The sequence below is a fragment of the Haliaeetus leucocephalus genome, unplaced genomic scaffold, assembly GCF_000737465.1.
Source record: "Haliaeetus leucocephalus isolate CR32 unplaced genomic scaffold, Haliaeetus_leucocephalus-4.0 Scaffold656, whole genome shotgun sequence".
Lineage (NCBI taxonomy): Eukaryota > Metazoa > Chordata > Aves > Accipitriformes > Accipitridae > Haliaeetus > Haliaeetus leucocephalus.
The window spans coordinates 1,923,984-1,948,064 of NW_010973092.1; the positions used below are offsets into that span (position 1 = coordinate 1,923,984).

Here is a 24,081-nt window from a genome sequence, read left to right on the forward strand (position 1 = left end):
TTAGCATAAGGGTAATTGCAGCAGAGGGCAATATGTTTTTAATTAGAGTTGTTCTTGGGGACACCAGAAGGGATACTGCTGCATTCTCATCTGGCCATACCATTTGTGAAACACTGGAAAAAATTATGACTTTTTTTTTTTTTTTTTTTTCTCACAAGAGTGAAAAAAACCAAACCCAGTTTTCCAGTTCCTGCTCTCAACTGTGCCCAAAACTGAACAGGAGAATGTGGCTTACATCAGTAGTGAGTTCTCCATATGACTTTCCTTTCAGATTAATCTAGAGCACCAGGCTGGTTTTATTTCCTTGCACAACTCTTAACCACAGCTGGTAGGAAGCAGTATGTATACCTCTGCCCTATTCTGAGCACCATGTGGTATTTGTGGTTGTGCTTGAAGAAAGAAAAAGCCCAAATCCCTTGGCAGCAGACATGCACCTCCCTTGAACAGAAACTTGCTCACCCTCCTGCTCTCCATCAGTGCATCCACTGGAGGACTCCTCGGAGGTGGCTGGGTTCAGCAAGAGGGGCTGCACTCAGTAGAAGCAGTGTCTATGCCAAAGGTGTAGCACGATGGATTGCCTGGGAAGTGAGCAGGGAGTAGAGGAAGGCTATTTCCTTGGATTTTGCCTCTCTTCACTTCCTTGGCCAATAGGGCTGTCTGTAGTGAATGAGGAGTTTAAAAGGAGCTCCTTGTAGGCCAATCTGGAAAATATCAGAGTCTCATTTAGTTACCAGGAGCAACAGTTCAAAAGCCTTTCTGGCTCACAGGCTGCCTGTGAGCCAAATATTCTGGGATGGAGCTTGGTTTGTGATGCATCCCAGGTGTCCTTCAATGGCTGTTGAAACAGGGGGGCTACAGATGGGAAACTTCTCCTAATCTTGCCCCTACTGATTCTCCAAGAACTATTCTCTCACTACCAAGTTTCTCTGCTGTCCCCTCTTGACTCCATGATCGCTCCCTCTGCACATCTCAGAGGTTCAAGCTGGCATAATTTTTTCTACTACTGGAAAGATGAAGATGCCTCGGAAACACCCTGATTTGGTGCTCCAGCACAGGGCTCTGCTGGGGTCTATAGTAAAAATGCACTGTGGAACATGGCCTTTGAAAACATTGTCATGCTTTGGCCTCTGTGTCACAGATGCTATATATATACATATATATAGCATTTTGGTGTTGGTTTCACTTTGGTTTCCCATAAACAACATTATTTTCTTCCCTTGGCTGATCTGGCATGAAGAATCACGGGGCAACAGGGCAGCCTTGAAGGAAGGAGAAATACTGAAGGGAAACTCCAGAAATCAAGAGCAGTGAGAGATGAAGCAGCTGAATTGCAAGGTCTCCCTGTGCAGCTGTAGCTCTTCAGAGCAGAGCAGCAACTCTTGCTCTCTGTCAGAGAGCTGCTATCTTGCTGAGGTTATTTGGATGCCTGTGAAAGCTCAGGCCTGATGTGACAGAAGAGTTCATTGCTTATTTCCTCCAGTTTAGCCAATTCTGTTTGCTGCACAGGTGGCCCTATAATGTCAAAGCATAGACATGCTGTCTGTGACATGTCTGTGCAGAATGGGACCATCTTGGACAGTTTGTATGTACCAAGCCGAATCTCAGCAGCTCACCGAGTGCCTTGTGCGGAACTTGCTGTGCTTTTCAGAAAGGAGAGTAAATGAGCCACAGAGCCAACTCTGGTGTAGCTGCTGTGTGGATGGAGGGGGAAAGGGTTACAGCAGAACGGGCTTTAGTCCTTTGACAGTTATTAATGGGACATGTGAGAATACAAGGTTGAGGCTGTGGAAGATGGACAAGCTGCTTTAAGGCTTCCAGGCAGACCAAAGTTCAGCTGCACAGTGAAATCATGAAACCTTCATCTGGCGTCTTTTCTGCTGTGGAAAAGAGGTTTTTAGTCAGATGGCAAGTTGTCCTAGCAGCAGGTCCAGAGTTGTCTGCCTGTTTCTCTGCACTGAAATAGGCCCCCAGATTCCTTCCTCACAGGGGTCTCCGCTCTCAAAAAAGGCAGGTCCCCAGAGACTTTAATGGCAAGACAAAGCAAAAAGAGAAAGTGGTAAAGAAGCCTGTTAACGTCAGGAATCTCACAGAAAAGAGTGAGAGTAAACTTCATTGTCAGACTTCCCTGTCCCCTCCACAGCACACCAAACACCCATCGTTTTGTGCTGATCTGCAGTGTTACCTGGAGCTATCGCTGTGTTTGGGACAGCCAGCAACGGACCCAGGTAGTCCTTGTCAGCAGGAGCAGCTGAGTTTTTCTCCTTCTCATGTGAAGACCCAAAAGACTCTACTAAAACTTTACTCTCCCCAGCTTCTCTGGTGCAGGATCCCAGGCAAAGTCAGTACATGGAGGGCAAGATAGTGTGTTTTGCTGTGCTGTATGATCCTCACTGGGGAGACGAGACCAAAGTGCTCTGTGTTAGCTTTGCATTAAGCATGGGTGGCCTTCGAGAATGCAGTTACCTTTGTGACAATTATATGTCTGTCCACAAGCAATTTGTAGTAACCTTTCACGGTATAATTTCGTTCTGCTCTGTAATTACTGTTCTTTGAAGTACCTGTGACAAATTCATGCTGCAGTGAGCTGATGATTTCTCCTTCCTAGGTGAAACCGGCATTGGGAAATCCACGCTAATGAATACCCTCTTCAATACCACATTTGAGACGGAGGAAGCCAGTCACTATGAGAGCGCAGTTCGCTTGCGGCCACGGACCTACGACCTGCAGGAGAGCAATGTCCACCTGAAACTAACTATTGTGGATGCGGTTGGATTTGGAGATCAGATAAATAAAGATGAAAGGCAGGTCTCGTGCCATCTGCTTGGCATTTCTGGGCTTGCCTCTGATGCTTAGACATGAACTGCCTGCAGTCCTGCTTGCAGTGTTGCAGAGGAGGTGTCCGTGTTTCTGTTAATGGAGTAGCTCCCTGCAGTGGCTCTGGTTCTGGGGACTAAGTGTAGAGGTAGTTGGGTGAGGAGCCAAAAAGAGAGGTCATAGGAGGTCTTTCCAGCAGAGAATGGTGTCCTCCAGGAACGTGAGCAATTTAATAAGCTGTCCTCAGTGCAGGGTTGGGAATTATCTGTTTGGGCAGTGATCAGTGTCTCTGGACCTGTCTCATTTAATTACACAGACATCTTGTTCAAGCCCCAGGTAAAGGCTTTCTGGGACTCCAAGGTCTCTCCTTGGTCATGTTGCATTGCTACAGACAGATGGCTCAGCCCTGAGATCTGGGCAAAGTTTGATCTGGGGTAGTCGTCTTTCCATGCTCCACTGTCCTTAGACTTTGCAGTGCAGCCTTAGGAGACTCCAGCAACCTTTGGATTACAAGGTCTGTGTGTAAATGCCACACTTTTCCTGTTGTAAGGCTAAATTGTTTGAGTTTTATAACTACTTTTAAAGTGATACCATGGTATGTCTAGGGGAACTCAAGCCTTTAAACTGTTTAAGTTTGAACTCCAGTATCTGGGTTGCTAATGGTATGGTTTTAGTTACAGGCCGATAGTTGAGTACATTGATACGCAGTTTGAAAACTATTTGCAAGAAGAGCTGAAAATCCGCCGATCTCTCTTCAACTATCATGACACGAGGATTCATGTCTGCCTGTACTTCATCACCCCAACTGGGCACTCGCTCAAGTCCTTGGACCTGGTGACAATGAAGAAGCTGGATAGCAAGGTAAAGCATTGGAGACCATGGCCCCTCTTTCTGGAAGTGGTGATGCTTCTGTTAATATTGACTGTCATGTGGAAGGCTCTGTTCCTTCCGTGTAAGTGCTGGACTCTTTCCTGCATGTTAGCTGAGCTGTTTTTAGGACTGTGGTAAAACTTCGTCTGCCCTGGTGGGTTGCTGAGGTCCTGTGCTTTTTTTCTCACTGGCTTTCCTGAAAAATGTCAGGTGAAAAACCTGTTTTCCAGCTAGCTGTGTGAAGTCTAGAGTATCCATCACTGTAAGAATCTTACCCAGATTAGTTCATATTTATCAAAGCCATCAGCTGCATCTTTATTAGCTTTTCTTTACAGGTGTGCAGGTAAGGATGTGTTCCAGGTCCTGCAGCTGAACTGTGGAAAGTGTGGAGCCACCTCTGCTGTCCTGACCTGTCATCAGGGACAGAGGGGCTGAGAGCCACCAAAACCATAGATGTCCTAAGGTGGTGGTCAGTACAGAGCAGACAAGGGCTGAAGAGAAGCGTTGGCTGTGCATGGTGGTGCACAGGGAGTGCGTGGGCTGTCACTGCTGGTAGTGCCAGATGATCTGGGTAGGAGATCACAATATCTTCTGAAAACATAAATACGGTGAGAAGCTCTCAAGGTCATAGGAATCCTAAAAGTGGGTCGTGAGAGGGTCTAGCTGGGGGTTGTTTCTTTGTGCATAAGCTATTCTGCCTTAGGGGGCAGTGGGTTACTTAACTGGCTACTGCTGATATTCCTGCAGCTTGGAGGAGGTTTCTGACACACTTGTGGCTGTTCCAGCTGGCTTCTAGGGAGCTGCAGGAGGCCCCAAAGGTCTCTAGTGGCAGCAGCATCTCTTCTTTTTGGAAGAATTTCCTATCTTTCAGAGCAGTATTTTAGCAGCACGGTGGTTCCTTTCAGATGGCAGATGCTGATCAGCCTACGGAGAGGGCAGGCAAGGCAGCTGGGACCCTGCAGTAACTGGGGATCCCCTGGATTACATTTAGGGAGTGCTTTCTTCTCTGGCTGTTGTCCACATGCAGCTCTCTCGGACTTTCCTGGCGGGTAGAGTTCCCCCTCGTGGAGTCCCTGCTGTTTGCCCTTGCCACCCAGGGCTGTTGGCCTGCTTTTCCTTGGCCCCACTCCAGAGCAGGCGCTGGCTTCCCGTTGCAGTGGGCTGTTTGTAACTGTGGTGGCTGTTACACTGACTTCATCAGGAATCTGAAAATTTTCCCTTAATAAACTCTTGTCTCTTGGCGCGGTGCCAGCATTACATGTTCCCAGAAATATGTTTGGAGGAAAGCTTTTGCACGATTCCCCTTGGTGCTGGTGGTCCCACAAAGCTTTTCTCTTTCTTTCCTTCTGCATTCCCTACTTTTCACATCTCCCTGTGGCTGCCTTTAATGTGGTCCTCAGGTAGTACCAAAATAAATCCTTTGTACTTGTGCAGAGATGGGAACTTTGTGCTCGTGCAAGGTTTTTATGTTTCTAAACTTCCATTTAAATAGTCTTCTCTGAAGTAATTTTATCCCTTTGCTCTCATCTCCCTTCTTACCACAGTGTGAGAACATCTTGGATTTCATGGTGTGGTGGCCTCGCACAAGCACACACATGGAAATGAACAAGCAAGTAGAGACCATTGATCTTTTCTGGGTGTCAGGGATTTATGTTGCATTTCTGCATCGGTGTCATCCCAGGGCTTCAAGGTGCTTTCCAGCCACTCCTTAAAGATTTATGCGTGACAGCGCTGTGCCCCTTTCCCAGTACACGTGAACCATTTGTGCCTGGAGGCCAGCGTGTGTGCAGAAGTGGGGTGTCAGCAAACCCCAGGCAGCTTTCTATCTGCTCCAGACTGGTAACAGCGAGTGGTTACCGTGGCTGAGCAGAGAGGTGACGTGCACTGACTCGCGCCTGCAGCCGTCTGAGCACACCTCTTGGGAAGCTTTATGTGGCTGGTAGCCCCTGTTTTACAGTTGAAGAATAGAGTCCGTGGAGGCGAAAGGTGTATCAGAGGCAATGCTTTGCTGCATGCTCTGCTGGCTCAGCCTCTGAGACTAGTTTAACGAGCGTTTTGTAGGAACCTGACTCAGTTATACCTTTGCTTTAGCACCCCAGTGGCATGGCATCAGATGTTGGGCAGGCTTTTGAATCTGTGTGACAATTTCAATAACGTATCTTGTTTTTAGTGTAAAGTTTACAAAATCCCTTCTGGGTAAAGCTGTTTTGTAAACAAAGTCTTCATTGTACTGTAATACAGTATTTGTTTGGCTGAGCTCATGGCCAGCTGTTGTCTAGGGTATTTAATTACAGCCGGAGAGCTAGAAGCTTCTTTAGAACTGGTTCTAGGTGGGTGAAATGTGGCTGCCTGACTGGTAGGTAGAAAGCACATATGACCTGGCAGAGGTTGACTTTCCATTGGGTTTAACCTGGGAAAAGGAGGGGATAAATAAATAACGCAAATAAGATAAATAAAATTGCATCTGTATCGGGTGAGAAGGTGATTTATGGATTTAAACCACAGCCCTGCCCTGGAAAGTGACGGCACAGCTGTGTGCTGCCATGGGCATCCTGGGGCTCCCTGGTTGTTGTCCCTGGATGGTTTCCAGCCAGTGCGTACTGTTTATGAGCTGTGGCTAATTGCTTGCTCTTCATGAGCTGACACGTCCTAGACAGGTCACTGGCCAGTGGGGATGCTTCAGGCCGGTTTGTGCCTCTGCTGTTTGGTTTCCACGGTAGGATTTGCCTGTTGGCTTCACCGGGACTTGCATTCAGGAACACTTTGGAGATGGGGAAAAATCCTGCTATATTTCGCAGGGTGAAAATGCATGTAGCCTTATTATATTAGCAAAATTATTTTCTACCAACTGACTTATTTCCACACGTTCTTGTAAGTTTTATTTTTGTAGATGAGAAATAACTCTGTGGTCTGAATGATTTGAGAAGGAGGTGCATTTTTTATACATGTGCGTGCGAGTTCACTGTCTTGTCTGAAGCACAGACTTCCTCCGGTCATAATTCCAGCTCCAGCAAAGACTTCCAGCACATGGACTGGCAGTCAAGGGGACACTGCACCCCTCTCACATTCAGTGGGATTACACTCCAGTAGTTAACTTCATGATTTTATTACTAGATATTTTTAAATAGAGAATAGTGCTCTTCCAACATGAGATCGAAGACTGCTGCTCTGGGAGTTTGCCTACAACCCCAGGTGAACATTATCTGCGTAAAAATAAGAGTGGAGAGGGAAACCTGCACAGTTCTGGCATCACTTCCTTTTATTGGGTTTTTCAAACCTGTTCAGGTAGAAGAGGAGAGGTGACTTTTTCTTCTCTAGCTAGTTGTGTATCAGTTTATTTGGCACCGACCTGTGCCACATACTGTGGCCTTTACATAGAAGTGGATGTGTGGAAGGTGCTATCGGAGGGCAGGATTAGGCATGCAGTTCAGTTCAGTAGCGTCTCATATCTCATTTGTTTCTTGTTTCCAAACTTTTCCATCCTTTCTCCTTATTATAAAGGGATAAGCTCATTCTAGACTTAGACAGCTTTTGGGTGCCGATGCTCAAAATCGGAGAAAAGAAAACAGGAAGATAATTGTATGGTGCCCTGGGTATCACTTGTTAGCCATGGGTTCCAGTTTCCAGGTTTCCAAGACATGCATGAAATCAAAATAAAAACAGTAATAATGTAAAAAATTAACTCACAAGCGAAGAAGAGATAAGGAGGGACATACACCTGAATGCCATTTCCAGGACTCCACCGTATTGATGTTGGCTATTGATTAGTGGAAATACGACAACTTGTAAAACCCTTTTGGGTTTTGAACTCTGTGGCAGCAAGTGCTGAGTTGCCTTTTCAAAGCATGAGGCACCTGGTTGGAGGGGACTTGACCCAACCTCGGTTTGCACCTTGTTTGAGAACTGCTGGGGCAGCAGCTGTGACCACGGAGCCTGCCTTCTCCTGCTGCTGGGAAAGCCGTGCCGAGCTCCAAGCTCTGCATCTCCTGCCTCGCTGTAAGCAGGGCTGAGCCAGTACTTTTTGGAGGAGGAGGGGGGAATTGCTTAGGCCAACTGAAAATGGACAAAAATCACCTCTTTTGCTGGTTTGTTGGTGTGCCTGGCTGGATGGAGAGCATGAAGCCCTGCACACAGCAGCTCCCTGGCAGTGCCTTTCCCCTCGCAGATGCCGCTCCCGAGCGGGTGGCACGTGAGCTCTGAGCTGACCCTTTTTCTGTGGGAGATGGTGGATCCAAGCCTCCTCAGCTCTTAGCAGGTCAGCGAGGCACCCAGCTGTGGTCATGGCCCTTTTTACCTTTGTAATGAGGACATTGACCCGCTGAGGAGCGGCATGAGCAGCAGACCTTGTTCTGTGTGGGTTTGTGGTCCTTGGTAAAGGAGGCCAGATCAGTGGCTGAGAAAAATAAGGAATTTATCCTCTCAGATAAATTTGCAATGAGCAAATTAAGATTATTTTCTTTTGGAGTGATTAAATAGTCTTGTATTTAGTGAGTGCTAAACCAGAGGGGGGAGAAAAAATGAGGAATATGGAAAAAACACTGAGCTACAAAGTGAACTTGAGCTGGGAAAGCAAGGTCATTTATTTTAATGGGCACCCATTGGAGACCAAATGGCTGTTAAGAATTTCTGCTCTGTAGGACAAAAAGCGTTGGCTGTTGGGAAATGTTAGATGGGAAATCAGACTTTCCCCTCATTTGTCTGAATTCTTGCGTTTTGCTGCTATGAATTTGGCTGCTGTTCAGACAGATGAGTTTTGTTGTTGTTTGTTTAAGCAGTGGTTTGCAGTATCTCACTTGGCTTTTCTGGGCATTGTAGCATTATCTAATAGAGGTTCCTGGGACAGATCCTGCCCCACTGTAGCTCTCCCAAGCATGAGGCCATAGCGAACCACAACCTTCCTGAAGGATGAGGGATGTGGCCCTCGTTTGCTCTTGACCTTGGTAGGCATGGGGGGACCTCTCCACCCTGCAGCTCGTGGGTGGCTTTGTGAACCCTGGGTTGGTGAAGCTGCGTGGGGTATTGTGCTTGGTGACTGCTGATGCAAAACCAAAGCTGAGCAACAACAGCATGAAAACAAATCTCCTGTCTGCTGTATGTCCCTGCACCTTTCCCAGGTGGTCCGTGTAATCCACACAGCATGCCCAAGTTATGATCCTCATGGAGAGGCTCAGGGAGACCTCGGAAAGGATCCGCAGCCGCTGTGAAAGCATCTGAGGAGTCCCTGCTCTTGATGCTTAAGCATGGGAAGGCTTCACATCAGCTTGCTGCAGTGTTTCATCCTTGCACTTGTCTTCTAAAATGGCTTGTCAGCACAGCCAGCAGTGGATAGGTGATAACTTGAGATGTGACAGTTATGCTGTCTCTGCCTCCCTCGAAGCGTGTAACAAAATACATAGGCAAGAGCAGAGGCTTTGATCTGCTCGTTGTGTATTTATTGCAGGTTGTCTTTGGTTTATCTGGAAGTCTTGTAGCCAAATTAGTCCTGGAAAACTCTTCCCTCTAGTGTTCAGCTGAGCTTGTGCTGCAGCTCGCATGCAAAACATAGCACCTTTTGTGGTTTTATGAAATGTAAAGCAGCCACCGGGGTAGGACCCGGGTCACCCTGCGGGCACCCATGCTCCTGACAGAGCTGCTTGCCCAACTGCTGTTCACCTGTTTGTTTTTCCTTCCTTCCTTCCTTCTGCTGTAGGTGAACATCATCCCAATTATTGCCAAAGCAGACACCATCTCCAAGAGCGAGTTGCACAAGTTCAAGATAAAGATAATGAGCGAGCTGGTCAGCAATGGTGTGCAGATCTATCAGTTCCCCACAGACGATGAAGCAGTTGCTGAGATCAACTCTGTGATGAACGTGAGTAATGCTGCCAATCGCATTGCAGCCAAAAGTTGTGGCAAATTAAATTGCTGCACAAAAATGCATTTGAAGGGCAAGTTTCATTGGGATTGTCCAGGCACTAAACCTGTTTGCAAGTTGAGCTGTGGATCTGACAGTCGCCTAAGGCTGTTGCATACAGAATTAACTAAAATTTGGCTTTTATTTAATATGTGGGCTCTCTGGAGAAACTCAGCTCAGCTCTAAAATTTGTTTTATTGAATTTTTGAAAAATACTTTCTTCAGAATTCATTCTGTCTGCTTTTAGGCTACTTTTCATTTGAGGATGGAGAAACTTTGAATAAAAATTTTACAGTTAACATTTATATTAGCCTTCTGACTTAGGGAGGGTAAACAAAGAAAACCCAATTTAAAATAAAGAAAAATCATTAGACTCTATTTTGGTTTTTTTTGAAGTTCAAAGATCAAATTCAGACCTGGGTGAAGCACATGCAAAACACTTTCAAGTCTCCTGTCTCCCAAATCAGAGTATAGCTATTACAGTAGAAACAGCTGAAATGTTTCCATGTTAATTTTTTAAATAAAAAGTGAACATTTCCCTGCATAGCTGTTTTTGATTAGATGCTTTTTTTTTTTTTTTCCCCCCCCCCCCCCTTTTTTTTTTTTTTTTTTTTTTTTTTTTTTAATTTCAATAGCCAATTGATTTCTGGGTCAGCTAGATAAGTGTTTTCACTGTAGTAGTTATTTTTGCTGAATTCATGAAAAATTTGGAGGACATACTCTTTAAAATAATTGCAAGCTCTGTGCATTGGGGAGAAAAAAAAGAGTTCATGCTTGCTTGGTTTTTCTTCCGCTCCCCTGAAAATATTTTCAACCAATTCTCTACCAGTTCCACACTTCTGGATCCGTTTCTTCTTAAATGTGAAGGATTTTGTCAACCTTGTCCTGCTGAAGCACCTGCTTCTTGGCTACTTTCTTGCGATGCTGAGGACGGTGCCCTGTTTCTTTACTGCGCGTGATGCTCTGCAGACTTGGAGAGCAATGAGCACATGTTGTATCCTGCACATGTCCCTTCCAGTGCCCACACACAAACTGCTGTGCCAAGGCCTGTTTACGGATGTCTTTTCTTGTGCTTTCTGCAAGGCAGGGAGTGCCCTGCTCTTGGCATGTGGAAAGACTACAGAGAACAACCTGTCAAATGGATAGAGGGAGATCAGTAATGATCATGGTGTTCCTACAATATTTCCCCATCCAGTTCAGTCCAGCCAGCGTTGCTAGTAAGCTGTGCTATGGCCCTACGCTGCTCTCTGTCATAATATCCCAGTTCATAGTAGAGACTGCTCTGAGCAGAATCATAGAATCATTTAGGTTGGAAAAGACCTTCAAGATCATCGAGTCCAACCATCCACCATGCCCACTAAACCATGTCCTGAAGTACCCTGTCCACTCGCTTTTTGAATATCTCCAGGGATGGTGACTCAGCCACTTCCCTGGGCAGCCCATTCCAATGTTTGACAACCCTCTTGGTAAAAAATTTTTTCCTAATATCTAACCTAAATCTCCCTTGCCTCAACTTGAGGCCATTTCCTCTTGTCCTAAAAGTATTGGAGATTGATAGCTTCAGAGGAAGGGCTTTTTGAAGTAGATCCTGTGCCTGAGTGAGGGGGGTGTAATGGTCAGGCTGATCTCCGAGGGGTTAGCCCATGCACTGAGTCCCTGGCCTTGGCTCTCTTTCAGGCTCATCTGCCCTTCGCTGTGGTTGGTAGCACGGAGGAGGTGAAAGTTGGGAACAAGCTGGTGAGAGCTCGGCAGTACCCGTGGGGAGTGGTGCAAGGTAAGGTGCTGTGAACCTCTCTTGTGCGTGCACGTGGACACGCTGGCACCCTCTCCAGCTCTGCCCTCCCACCAGTGCACGTGCATGAGGGTGCCCCATGCTAAACGCTGCAGAAACGTCCTGTGTGGTCTTCTGAGGGTTGGCCAGTCTTTCTTTTGAATTCCCATTCCTACCGGCAGGTAGTAATGGTCAACAGGAATCCCTGCATCCAAGGGGCTGTGTTGTGCCCTGTGCGGGACAACAGGTCGAGGCCCTTGGGAGGGGAGTCTCTGGAGTTAATCTGTATGTGCATTTGTGTTTCCCCCACCACGTCTGCAGTTTGCTGACTTCTCCCTTTGCTTCCATCAGTTGAGAATGAAAGTCACTGTGACTTTGTGAAACTGCGAGAAATGCTGATTCGAGTCAACATGGAGGATCTTCGGGAGCAGACTCACACCCGCCACTATGAGCTGTACAGGAGGTGCAAACTGGAAGAGATGGGCTTCAAGGACACGGATCCAGACAGCCAGCCCTTCAGGTGAGTGGCCTTCACATCTAGCATCAATTTAGAGCAATAGTTTGGTACTGACACTCCAAAAAAATGGGAGGTTTCTAGGTGGTATCCACAATGCTGGGCTGGAACATAGTAGCACTGGGTTTGAACTTGCAGCTGACTTTGGTGGCATTCCCTTCCCTGCCTGTTTGTCTTTAAGCAATGCAGACAGGCGTGCATTTCCCCATCCCTAACTCATTTGTGTCCAAAGAGTCTGGATTTTGTTTGCTTTCTTCCCCAGCCTTCAAGAAACATATGAGACCAAAAGGAAAGAGTTCTTGGGCGAGCTCCAGAAGAAAGAGGAAGAAATGAGACAAATGTTTGTTAACAAAGTCAAGGAGACGGAGGCAGAGCTGAAGGAGAAGGAGAGAGAGGTGGGTGTGCCAAAAACCTGTGAGAGGAGCCCAAAATACAGCCAGCATAGGATCTGGGTCTGGGCAACATATGAATCCTGGAAAGCACATGCAGCTCTTGAGCAGACCTCACCAGCCAAAGCACAAACACACACACACACGCACCTTCCCCCACTCAGAAAAGGGGACACCGGGTAATGTTTTCAAAGCAGCATCACTGGTTTAGGTGCCCCAGAAACAACAGCCTTCCCCATCCTGTGCAGTGTGTAGGAGACTTAGCTGCTGCTTGGTGAGTGAAGGGCAGCGCAGGACGTTCCGGTGAGCATTCATGTCAGGTGGATTTCACCCCTGGAGACTCACTGGACAGCAGAGTAAAGGGGGCAACTGGGCTGGAGTCCCCTGTGCCAGTGGTGTGACTGGGGAGGAAATAAGTGGACCATCTTCAAAACCGGTAGCGAACAAATGAATCCACAATGTCCACAGCCCCTGTGAAGGGCTGCAGACTGAGTCGAGATCCTCAGCGCACTTACTTGGGGCTCCTGCTTTCTCTTGGTTTGATATGCGGTGTCAGGCAGAGCCGAATTTATCGTGTCTTCGCCGCCTTTTGGCGAAGAGGCGGTGATTGCCCAGAGGTCAGCTCTGCCGAGGGGCTTGCACGGTGCAGGGGCACTGGTGCCGTACCCTGCCCACCAGTTGGTCTCTGTGGGGCGGTGGGGATTCGTGCGGGAGCTGTGACTGCGGCTCCCGGGGGAGCGGGGCAGGGGGAGTGCAGCCTGACGGTCGTGCTGGATGCAATGCTCAGAGGGTCTGTCTCCTACCAGCTGCATGAGAAATTTGAGCACTTAAAAAGGATACACCAGGAAGAGAAAAGGAAGGTGGAGGAGAAGAGGAGGGAGCTGGAGGACGAGATGAACGCTTTCAACAGGCGGAAAGTAGCGGTGGAAACCTTGCAGTCCCAATCCTTGCAGGCTACCTCACAGCAGCCACTGAAAAAGGACAAAGACAAGAAAAAGTAAGTGACCGAACTTGAGTCTTTCTCCTCTACCGCTGGGAAGCTGGGTGTCTGCTCAGATGCTTTAATGCTCGGTCAATTGCTTAGACAGCAAATGGAAAAGGGGATTTTGGAATCTTAATTCCTATCCTTCTGACTCTTTGCTTAAAGTAGAGGAGAGACAGGGCCATCCTGTGTCCGGGCACTGTGGTGGCTGCAGGTGGCAGGGATTCACAATTTGGGGCTATTCTGTAAAGGTTGAGAGTCCTGCGGGGTTTGCCCTTGCCTCTGTGACAGCCAGCTCAAGTGATCCTGTGAGCCCTCTGCTCCTGGAGACAGCCAGGAAGGTGACTCCAAATCTTCTCCCCAGCAGAGAGGAGTGGGGACAACCTCAACACAGTTGTAATGTCTTACAGATGAGGTCCCCCGTCATGCACTACCTCACTGTGATCTGTAGGCTTGGGGCCCTCTTTGAAGAGTGCTCTTACTTTATTTTTAGAGACAGAGCTGTGAAGAAGGAAACAGCAGCTTAGAATGAAGACGCATTGGAAATTCATTAGGGTTCTGTGTGAAATAGGGCTCCAAGACACAGTTCTGCTTAGGAGAAAGCTCTTTTCCCCTAAAGGCAGAATTCTTATCTTAGCTTTCTGCAAGTTAATTGACATTGCTGAAGCCAGAAAGAGTGTGGAGCGAGGGCATGTAAATAATGCTCTTTCAGCTGCCTGGTTGTGTAATGATAGAGCAGGAATGGGGCAAACAAACTTAAAAAGAAAAGGTGTGTGTGGGTGATCCTGCTTCCATTCAAGCCAGTCTGCAAGGAACACTGGCTAGGGAACAAAATAAGAAACGCCACCGTGCAAGCTGGTAATTCTGTTATTCCAGCATTTTTTGTTGCTTCCCCTTGCGTGAAGGAGCTAAAGAGTCTGAACTGCATTCTGTTAAATCCAGAACAGGCTGGTGGCAATGCTTTCTGAGCCTTTTAATGATGAAAAGGAAAAAAGACCACTGAGGGTAGCAACAACTGAGTTTCCTCTTGACAGCGCAACATTTGGCTTCACGTTGCTGATGAGATCTTGTGCTCTGTCATTTCTCCGCTGTGAACTGCAGCACTAGAGAAGCTCATTCTGCGTACTGTCATGCTAGTAATTTGTTTCTTCCTATGGAAGATAACAGTGCGTCTTATTTAATGTATTTCCTTGGAATGTAAATGTGTTGATGGTGTTAAAACAAAACCAAAGCACTCTCTTCTGCAGACCCCTCAGCACGCTCTGGGCATGTCCCACCTCACACACAGTCCCAAACGGTTTGTAAAATATTCTGCTGAAAATAAGGTTTAATCCAGCTAAACTCGCACATGAATTAGGGGCTGAATACTGGGGCAGCCTGTGGCCCAGGTCTGCTTTGAAGAAGGCGAGCACGCCGAGCCGCGCGCTGTTAACTTGCGGGAGCGATGCCGGTCGCTGGGATGCTCGGCGGTGATGTGCTGCGCGCGCTGGCCAGGCGGAAACGCTGCAGCTTCCCCTCTGCTCCGTCTGTCTGTGGTAGAAATAGCTTTCCTGTGCTTTGCTGATTTTAGCCCACCTGCAGATGTGAGTCTGGACGCCCTTCCTCTTCTGGGTGGCGATTAGAAACCAGCCGTGGTCAGAAGGAGGGCCAGGAGAAGGCAGCTCGGGAGGCATACGAAGGACTGTGGGGCACCCACAGTGTGTGCTCTGCCTCGTGCTGGGGCAGAGGGGCCACTGTCATCAAGAATAAAATTAATAAATTAGGGTGAGGAGGTGGTTTTGGATTGGGTTTTGGGGTGTGATTTGTTTGGGTGGTTTTTTTGGTTTTTTGTTGGTTTTTTTTTTCTGCAAACCTGTGAGCTGGTTCAAAATGTGGTATTTGGGGGTTTCTACTCAAGCAGGATAACAAAATTCGTAATAAAAAATTCAAAGGAAGGTACCTCCCCTTGGCCTTGCCAGTGACCTGTCTTCCCAGGCCCCCTCTTCATCTGGGAGGCATCAAAAGGAGCCAGGGGTCTTGTGAAACCTGTGTGTCAGAGAGCACAGCCCTAACCCATCCCACCGCTGCATCCCCAGCGGTCAGTTTGGTGTTGACCCCACAGACCGCACGGGCATGAAGAGGATCTGTGTGTTCCCTGGCAAGCAGCAGGAATGTCTTTGCTGGCTTTCTTACCGAGATCTTTCAACCAAACCGGACTGGAAGGCAACTGGGATTTGGGGAGCTGGTGGCAGGCAGTGTCCTCCCCTGGGACCGGTGGCAAAGCTTCCCCCGGCAGATCCTGCAGTTCAGGCTGTGCCTGGGGCTTTGGTCAACGAGGAGCTGGTGCTGCACAGAGCCGAGCGTGATATTAGCTCGGGGTTTGCTCTCTTCTTGCACCCGAAGCGGGACCCAGAACACGCCGGGGGAGCATTGCTGCCGGGAGAGTCCCCGCAGCTCCCCAGGGGACGGGGATGCGGGTGGAGGAGTATCCTGGCTTTATGGGCAAGATGTTGGGACCTTGCAGGAACCGGGAATACATTGTGAGTTTGAGGAGGGGGTGTTTTTTCTTGTTTCAATTTTCAGGAGAGCTAGCGGAACCTTTTATTGTCTCCTGTCTCGACAGCGGTTTTAGTAGCCTTAATAAGTAAAAAATGGAGATGGAAGAATTGCAGGTGTTGCGGGGGAATAAAGGTGTTTGTGCTGAGGTTCTCTTCTGCACTTGCAGCTGCCAAGCAGGTTGCGCTCTGGCGTGGGGCTCAGCGCGCCGGCGGGTTGCTCTCATCTGTGAGTCTTCAGATGCCCGAGCAGTGTTTGCCCTTCTCTTCCTTTTTGTTTTTAACATATTTAGCGACACTTTGCTTTTGTTTAATTTTCATAACTTTAATTCACGCTTTTTTATGTTTTGTTTCTTTCAGTTAATCACACACAGACTTTCAGGCCAAGAGTGGACTTGGTGCTTTCATGTGTTAAGTTGCTTGAGTTTCCCACCCTGTGACCCTTCTCATAACATTGTGTGAGTGGACCAAAGTGAAAGAGAAAATGAGCATCTTCGGTGGTTGCAGTGTAACGACTCGCTGTTATCTGTACAGAATTTATCAGGAGGTTTTAAGGAAGTAACCTTACCATGTACATTTTGTTAAACAAAGTCAACTAATCCCTCAAGTAAGATGTTTTGTTCTAAACCCAGTGATTGAGCAGCTGTGTATAAAGTGACCGTAACTGTTTGTGTGAACTCATCTTACCCACCAGCTAAATAATTGCTTTCTAGATTTATTTTTTTTTTAAATTGGCTAAGGTGACTGCTTGAGGCTCATCTACCTTCCCCTGTACATGCACAAATGTGAGGAGTGGTGTAAAGAATGCTGAAACGTTTATTTTTCTAACAAAATTCTCAATTTGAGTAAGTTTTTAGAATGGGTAGAAAAACACAATGCTTAGACTTTCTCTCCTGGGAATCTTAGTCAGAGTAACCGTCATTCCAGTAATTACATATTTTAATCCTGAATTACGCTAAACACTTTCTACATCATTTATAATATATATATATATATATATAAAGAGAGAGAGAGCGGTTAATAAAATTCATGGGACAATGTTTTGAATTTTCTTTACTGCTAAAGTAGAACATTTATATAGAAAGATTTTTCATAAGAGTTTGTTGTATAATGTGGAACTACAGGATTTGTGTAACTTTTCAGTTGTCATTTACCAATGTATTCTACTGTTGTAGAAAAACTATTTAAGTGGTCATCTTTACTCTTTAACCTTAAACTTATTATGTGCCTAATAAGGAGAATCCCCTGATCTTTAGCTATGCACTGTATTTATGCTGATAGGCTCTATTCCTCTTGGAAGGTGCTTCCTTTAACACTCCTCATGCCTCGAAATTGCAGCCTTGTTTTCCTGGGCAACTGAGCTTAGAGGAATAATTAGGATCAATTTTTTTTTTTCCGCTCAAACCATTTTGTGATAAGGCAGGACAATAACTGAATAGAGACTTACTAGCTATGTTGTCATGGAAAAATAGTTGGATCCAATTCCATCCATCCATCAGGTAACAGGCTAAAAGAGAGCAAATATAAAATATTAACCCCCACATAGTATCTTCAGAGTTTATAAAAACACTGGCTGGCTAAGTGTTCATTGTGAGTGTGTGCTTTTTTATTTAGTTATATCAGAAAAATCCTGTAACATTAATTTTTTTTTTCCTTAAAGACTTGTCTTTAAGCTAAGATGTCAGGAAATTCCTTATTTGACTTGCAGATGGAGGTGCACAGCCTTGCATCTGAGCTGTTACAGGTCTGTTTGAGGGTAGTATTTTACTGGATTGTAAGATGAGGTTCTTTAACTTGCATATCCCATTAAAGCAGCTTTTTTTTTTTTTGCTTTTTTCCCCCCACTTTCTAAATACATGCTCAGGTGTTAAACTGTTTTTGTATGGACATTGGTCTTTTATATGGATATACTGAAAATCACGTCAGTGTTACTTGATGCTTGTAAGAAAGAACCTCATGAAGATTTCACAGGTACCTTTTAGAACAGGCCATTTTTCAAAGAGTAAAAATTATGCACACTTGTTAGGAGTCTGCTGAAAGCTGAACATTTAGTTTTTAAGGCTGTGCCTCCAGGTTAGATGTATTTTAAAGAGTAACTGTCAAATGTTAGGAGGCTCAATGTGTTTTTCTCAGAGAAACGTACAAGGAACCCAACCTATTGTTACATGCAAGAAGACAATTCCAGCTCACCACTGACTACAGTCCAATCCTGTAGCAAATTAGGGGCAGGATTTTGATTTTTGCTAATGAGAGAAACTCTGCTGCACTAATTGCATGAGTAAGCAGCGCTATTTGCTTCATTCTTTTGCTTCTCAAGGCCAGTGCTACGAAGGCTGGGATAAAAGTTAACTGATGATACCGGGTATGCAAACAGCTGCCTCGCCATCACTTTTCCAGTCGATAGTTTTCTCCCGATCTCATGCTGCAGCCAGCAAGATCTATGCAAATGATTTCTATCTGCCCTGGCTCACCAGAGATCAGTTCTTTTTTCCTAGAATAACAGGTAGTTAAGAATGATGACAACAATGAAAGAGTAAAAACCTTCAGATACATGGGCATTGTGGAGACATTTCCAGCTTTTTCTGATGAAGACATTCAGAATGTATGTAAAAATATTTTAATGACAATGATTATTATATTACATTGACTTTATGTTGTGATGGACATACCTTTGCCTTGCAGTTACTTGTTCTTTAGACCAGTCAACATCGTAATCTCCCCAATGGGACTCAGTCTTTTTTTTTCTCTAGTACTTGGTTTTTCCTTTTGGCTGAGACAAGATTTAAGTATGTGGTGTATAGGGTAGTTCTGCATCTTATTTTTATTTAACAAGTTACAAATACACGGTGATTCTAATATCACTCCAGTCCGAAGATTTACATCTTGTAGGCTAGAAGAAGTGAAAGAAAAACCCTTCAGCAATGACTGAAACTGTTCAGTTACACATCTTTCAGTTGTTTTATACATTTATCTGTAAAAGGTTGGTATTAATGGGAAAAACTGTCCTTTTTTTTTTATCATTTAAACATTTACCATCATGTATGTTGTCTGCTTTCTAATTTAAAAAGTGTTTTGTGGGGCTCTAAGCTCTCTAGGCTTCACGTCTGGCTGTGGTGGATGCCCCAAGGGTGGAGATGGGATGATTGGCTCAGAGCACATGGAGGGGCCTTGGGGACCTGCCGGGGGGGTTGCGGCCTCTCGGACAGACGGACGTGCTGCATCCATTCGCTTTGTCATTCTGAATGTGGTGGGGGTTGTTTTTTTTTTTTTTGGCTTTCTTTTTTTTTTGACTTTCATTTCTTTCCACTCACTTTGTACTTTTTTTTCTTTTATTAAATCTCACATGTATTTTGAGTTTTTGTGGTGTCATTTATTTAGTGGTGGATTTCCTGTGTTATTTAGTGGATCTCTGTTGAACTAATCATGTGTAATGATTGAAAGCTTACCAGTCACAGGATGTCTTCTGACTATTGGGAACATTCAAAAATAAAATTGGCTAATTTCTGCATCATACAGTATGCGGAAAAGCATCTCATCTGTAATCTGGGTAGAAATTCTAAGATATTAATTCAAATGCCGTCCCTATTTGGGCAAAAGTTGCCTTTAAGCTTGTTGGCACTTCTCCTTTGTGGGATCTGGTGACTGAGCAGGTAGATTTACCAGCAGTTTTGTTGTTGTAATGATGCCCAGAGAGGTGATTTAAGGGTAGGATGAAAAGGGAGCAGAGCTGGAGGGTTTCCTAATGGTAATTCCAAAGCTTCTGCAGAAGCACATCATACACTTAGATCAATGCCAAAAAAAAAAAAAGACCACAGCTTTAGCTTGGTGGTTTTTTTTCAGAGAGAGCTGCTGCTGAAGCTTTACCTGAAGGCTTGTTCTTGGTGTCTGTTCTGTGGGCCATTGCTACATATGAAGCTATATTCAGTTAATTTAGGGTTTCTCTGGGTTTTATTTGGGGTTGGACTGAGATCAGTGCTGCACTTAAGACAAAACCAACAAGTGGAGTTTGGCTGATGCATAGTGTTTGCTGAGGTGGTGCTTCTGACAGGAGCTTTTTCTGCAGCCCCAGTTTCCAGAACAAAACCAAATCGGTGATCCTGACTGCTTCTGAAATCTTTTTAGAAACGTGCCTATGGACAGTGCTGTGGCTACAGGAGTTGGCTTGTGTGCAAGACCTCTGCTTTTTGCATTTAATATGCAGCTTGCTTAAAAGGCAGAGGGCAGTTCTGGTCATCTTATGTGCTGCCTGTTTGCATCCCATCTTCTTACAAGGCCGGGATGGTTACCCAGCTGCGGTACCAAGCTGTACGGACATGGTGCGTCCACCCGTGGAGAGCTGACCAGAAGCAGTGGTTGGAGCTGGCGTGATATTGCCTGTAGCGATCACCGACGAAGTGCAGGTGAAAGTCTGAGCCTGCGCTGGGTTGAAATTGTCGCTTCAGCCTGTTAAATTTTTGAAGGATAAACCTTAGTGGGGACTTAGCAGTTGATACCAAGTGGTTTGTATGAAATGCTTTACAACCTTTTCCATCCTAATACTTTTTAAAGCCAAATCTTCTAGGAGACCGGAGAAGAGAAGGTGCAGTCAGGTACATAAGAATGAATTGGGAAATTGAGGCAGTCGAGTAGCTGGTCATTTTAAAGACGGGCCACCTGATGACTCAGGATGACGAGCATCGGCAAGTATTTTTCCACAGGAGCAATGTTAAGATCATTCAGTAATATTTGTGCGAAGCTCCTAGAGATGCTCGCAAGAGAATGAGAAATGCGAAGTGTTGTTATCAAAGCAGTTCAGCAGCGAGGTAGGTACTGCCCGTGTTTTGCAGTTCCAGAGCTGAAGCCCGGTGACTGAGGCCCTAGGACATGTCGATGCTTTCTGTTCAGGACCCAGCCCAAACCCAACCTCGTCTCCTTGTCCTGGGCTGCTCGGCAGGGAGATCTGCGCAGCTGTGAGGGACGTAACCTGCAAGGACAGCGCAAAGCCACCAGCTCTGCCGGCCGGGAGAGCCGGCTCGGGCTGTGTGTGCTGGTCGGTGGTGGCTGCGGTCCTGGCCGGGCAGGAGACGGCTCCGCACCTCTCCCCATCCCGTGTCTCCATAGCACGTGACTTCTCAGATGTTCCCTGTCAGCAGTCTTTCCTCATTAAAATTTTAAATCAAGCCTCCGATCACCAGTTCCAAACAAGATCTTGGCAGCCGTGAGAGCTTCTCCAAGTTGCGATGGTTTAAATTCAAATGTCTGTACCCAGCTCCGCGCGCTATCAGGCGGCATACGTTAGATTTGTATTTTGACCTTTCATGTTGTCTTTACTTAATGTAAATAACTGAAACTTAAATACTGATTCTCTTTTGTTCTTTCTGTAGCTTTTTTAGTCTTCCCAGTGCGTGCTCCATAACATCAGGAAGACATGTTAATTAGAAGATTTGTTAAGGCCAAAACATCTCATGCAGAAGAAATTAATTGGTGCTTTCACCTTTAAGCTTGCAATAGATTGCACAGAAGAGATTATATAGCAAGGACTAAGATGCACGGTATCTTTTGATTGGGAAAAGTTTGCTTGAACAGGTTTCTTGATAAAGTTGAAATCTAAGGTACTTGCCAAAAGATAAACTGCTAATTAAGGCTGCTGCATGGCTTGCACTAAAACCAAAATGCTAATCTCTGGGCGAGAGCCTGTCCAAAGCAGTTAATACTGACCGAACTTCCAGAGAGGTGAGGGACAAAGCTGGGTTAGCGCGAGGCGAGATTTCAGCTTGCTGCTTGAGCTGCTGCTGTAGCCGCGTTTCCGTGTGTCCTCTCAGCCTGGTTTTGGGGTGTAACTGGAGAACCTCCTAACGTCCCTAACCTTTCAGCTGGATTCTCACGTTTCTTAGCAATAACTCTTCCGTGTAGCTTTTTCCTGTAGACTTACGGGTTTTATAACCAAAATCCTCCAACCTTCATTTGTTTAGTTTTCCTAGGGCTGCACACACGTGCCTCACAACGTAACCCCTTCCCCAGAGCTCCCTGCCCACCTCCCCGCTCGCAGCTTTGGGGACGGGTGACCCTGCCTGGCCAGTCCGGATTCCAGCACGTCCTACTGGGATGTGGTGGGTGAGAAGGGAACCATTTTAAAGGACAACTAATTGTTATATGTTAACGGAGGGGAAATGGTTTAAGGCTGGAGACTCGGTGTTCCTGTTTGTGAGTTCTGTGTTTGTAACAGACTGATTTCCCCTTAAACAAATACTTGTTTAAGAAAAAAGAGAAAAAAAAGTGTGGTGTCTGTGCCCCAGTCTAACTTCACACAGAACAGGGAGAGGCCCCAGTTTATCTTCGTTTTAAAATAACCTTGTAAACAAATCTCAGGAATGACCTGCTTGTACCAAAGTTGGGTTTAATAAAAACAAAACTGACTTGTTTAACAAACTTCTGTTAAAAACATGTTTTGTATGCCAGCTGTAGTCACTGGAACAACGAAGTGCTGTGTCCAAATTCACGACCCTCACTGTTATTCCAGTTTCCCTCTGTTAACCCCCTTACCCTGTCCATCTGTGTTTAAAGTCTGATGTCCCCTGTGCACCCCCATACGTCTGGGGCGGCTGCTGCCAGCAGCCCCCCTCCCTTTCTCCATGCTGCTGCTTGCCCCAGTGCCGTGGGGCTGGGGGCGTAGGACCAGCAGAAAGCCAGTCCTTGGTAGGAGGTTTGAAGGAAGCTTGCACCCCTACCCCTACCTCGTGCTGGGTGGTGTGGCCAGAGTGGGACGAGGTCTGGCTGTGAACAGCGGGCTGTGTGACAGGAGCCCCCCGAGCAGGCTGCGTCTCCATCACCACCCAAGAGTCTGTTGAGATGGAGGGGATGGTGTAGAGGCACTGACTGCCGCAGGCACTGAGCTCCTGTCCCCAGGGTATGCTGTACGTGACAGTCACCGAAACCTCCGGATACCCTTGGCATGAATTAGAACTTGGAAATAATTCTCAGCCTGTAACAGGTATGTGTTAACGTGGCCTGAAAATAACCAAACTGGGCATACGGGGAGGTTCTGGAGACTCCTGCCACTTGCAGGCAGTAGGGACTAAACCCCGTGACAAGCATGTTCATCCCACCTTGCTCATCCCTGCCTGTGCCTGCTGCCGCAGCGGGCAGGGGAGAGGCACCACAGGCTTCAGTGGAAGTGGGACCAGGTGAGAAGCAGCCAGGCTCTGACCAGGCTGTCTCTGGGGCCCTGGATTCAGAGCTGGAGGTCCACTTGGGATGGCTCCGTCTGTCTTCATGTCTGTTGTGCCCTGCACCAGACAGGAGGAAAGCTGAAGCAGTGCGTGACCATCAGGCTGAGCAGAGCCATGAAACACCCTTTGCCACTATTTTGATGACTATTTTAAACTTGCCTGCGTTCTCTTTTGAGGCAAACCAATCTAATTCCTTTGGGAAAGTTTTAATCTGGTTTGAAGGTATTGTCAAGTTAGATTCCCATCTAGATAGGTGAATTGGGAATAAAAGCTTTTTCTTTTTCTTTCCCCAAATTGCTCAGAAGATTTGATTAAGTTCTGTTTGCCATGACAATAGTTTGGTCACCAGTGGGTTTCAAGTTGCGCGCCTTGCTGAGGAAGAACAAGAGGGAGCTGCTGAGACCTGCCAGGAGTTAATGCATCACTTGATCTAAGTGTACTTTTCTGCATTCTTAAAGAATTGAACTGTAAGTACTGTTCAAATTGAATTTAAAACACTAAGGCCAATTAGCAAAAAAACCAAAACACAAAACCACTGCATAGAGGCAACCCCAGAAATGAGATATAAAGGCTTTATACATGTCTGAAGGCACTTGGTATTGGTGATGTCTCGAGGTAGCCGGCTGCGTGCTCTGAAAGATCTTTCTGCGATCCCGGTGCTGGTTGCTGTTAGTTGCTTCTGTGCGTTTCATTGACATATCAGCAAATTTTGTCAGAAACCTGTAACATGGTAAAACAACTGTTGTATTACTCTTCTCTCTGCTGTTTTCTTGTATCTTGATCAATTCTCTGACCACAGAAGTTTCTTTATTTGTGCAACTGTGTAAATGAACTCTTCTTCTAGGTCATCACACGCCCACCGTAAGTAGCGATACCAGGTCAGGTTTATTATCTGAAACACAGCGGTGAATGCTGGTCCGCAGCAAGGCAGCTTCATCCTTACATGTAACGGTGCCCGGGTGACTTGCTTTAGCTGTGACACGTTTCCTTTTGGTGGTGGTTTATGAATGGGAGATGTGGCGGCGGCTGGGGGTGACTCTGAATTGCTTCGCTGTTTCTGTAGGTGATTTAATGTTTGGTTTATGTTTCGCTTCTGATTCAGCATC

General features: G+C 46.2%; 1 protein-coding gene across 1 annotated transcript in view; it reads left to right on the forward strand.

Moving 5' to 3' along the window:
- The window catches only part of SEPT8 (septin 8), a 34,639-nt gene extending 18,432 nt beyond the window's left edge, over positions 1–16,207 (forward strand). Inside the window, exons 3-10 of the mRNA XM_010578820.1 lie at positions 2,606–2,801; positions 3,489–3,675; positions 9,374–9,535; positions 11,255–11,351; positions 11,700–11,868; positions 12,125–12,257; positions 13,058–13,248; positions 16,128–16,207. Coding sequence (XP_010577122.1) covers positions 2,606–2,801; positions 3,489–3,675; positions 9,374–9,535; positions 11,255–11,351; positions 11,700–11,868; positions 12,125–12,257; positions 13,058–13,248; positions 16,128–16,131 — 1,139 coding nt within the window. The 3' untranslated portion in view covers positions 16,132–16,207. The remainder of the gene's footprint in view (positions 1–2,605; positions 2,802–3,488; positions 3,676–9,373; positions 9,536–11,254; positions 11,352–11,699; positions 11,869–12,124; positions 12,258–13,057; positions 13,249–16,127) is intronic.
- The last annotated feature ends 7,874 nt before the right edge of the window (positions 16,208–24,081 follow it).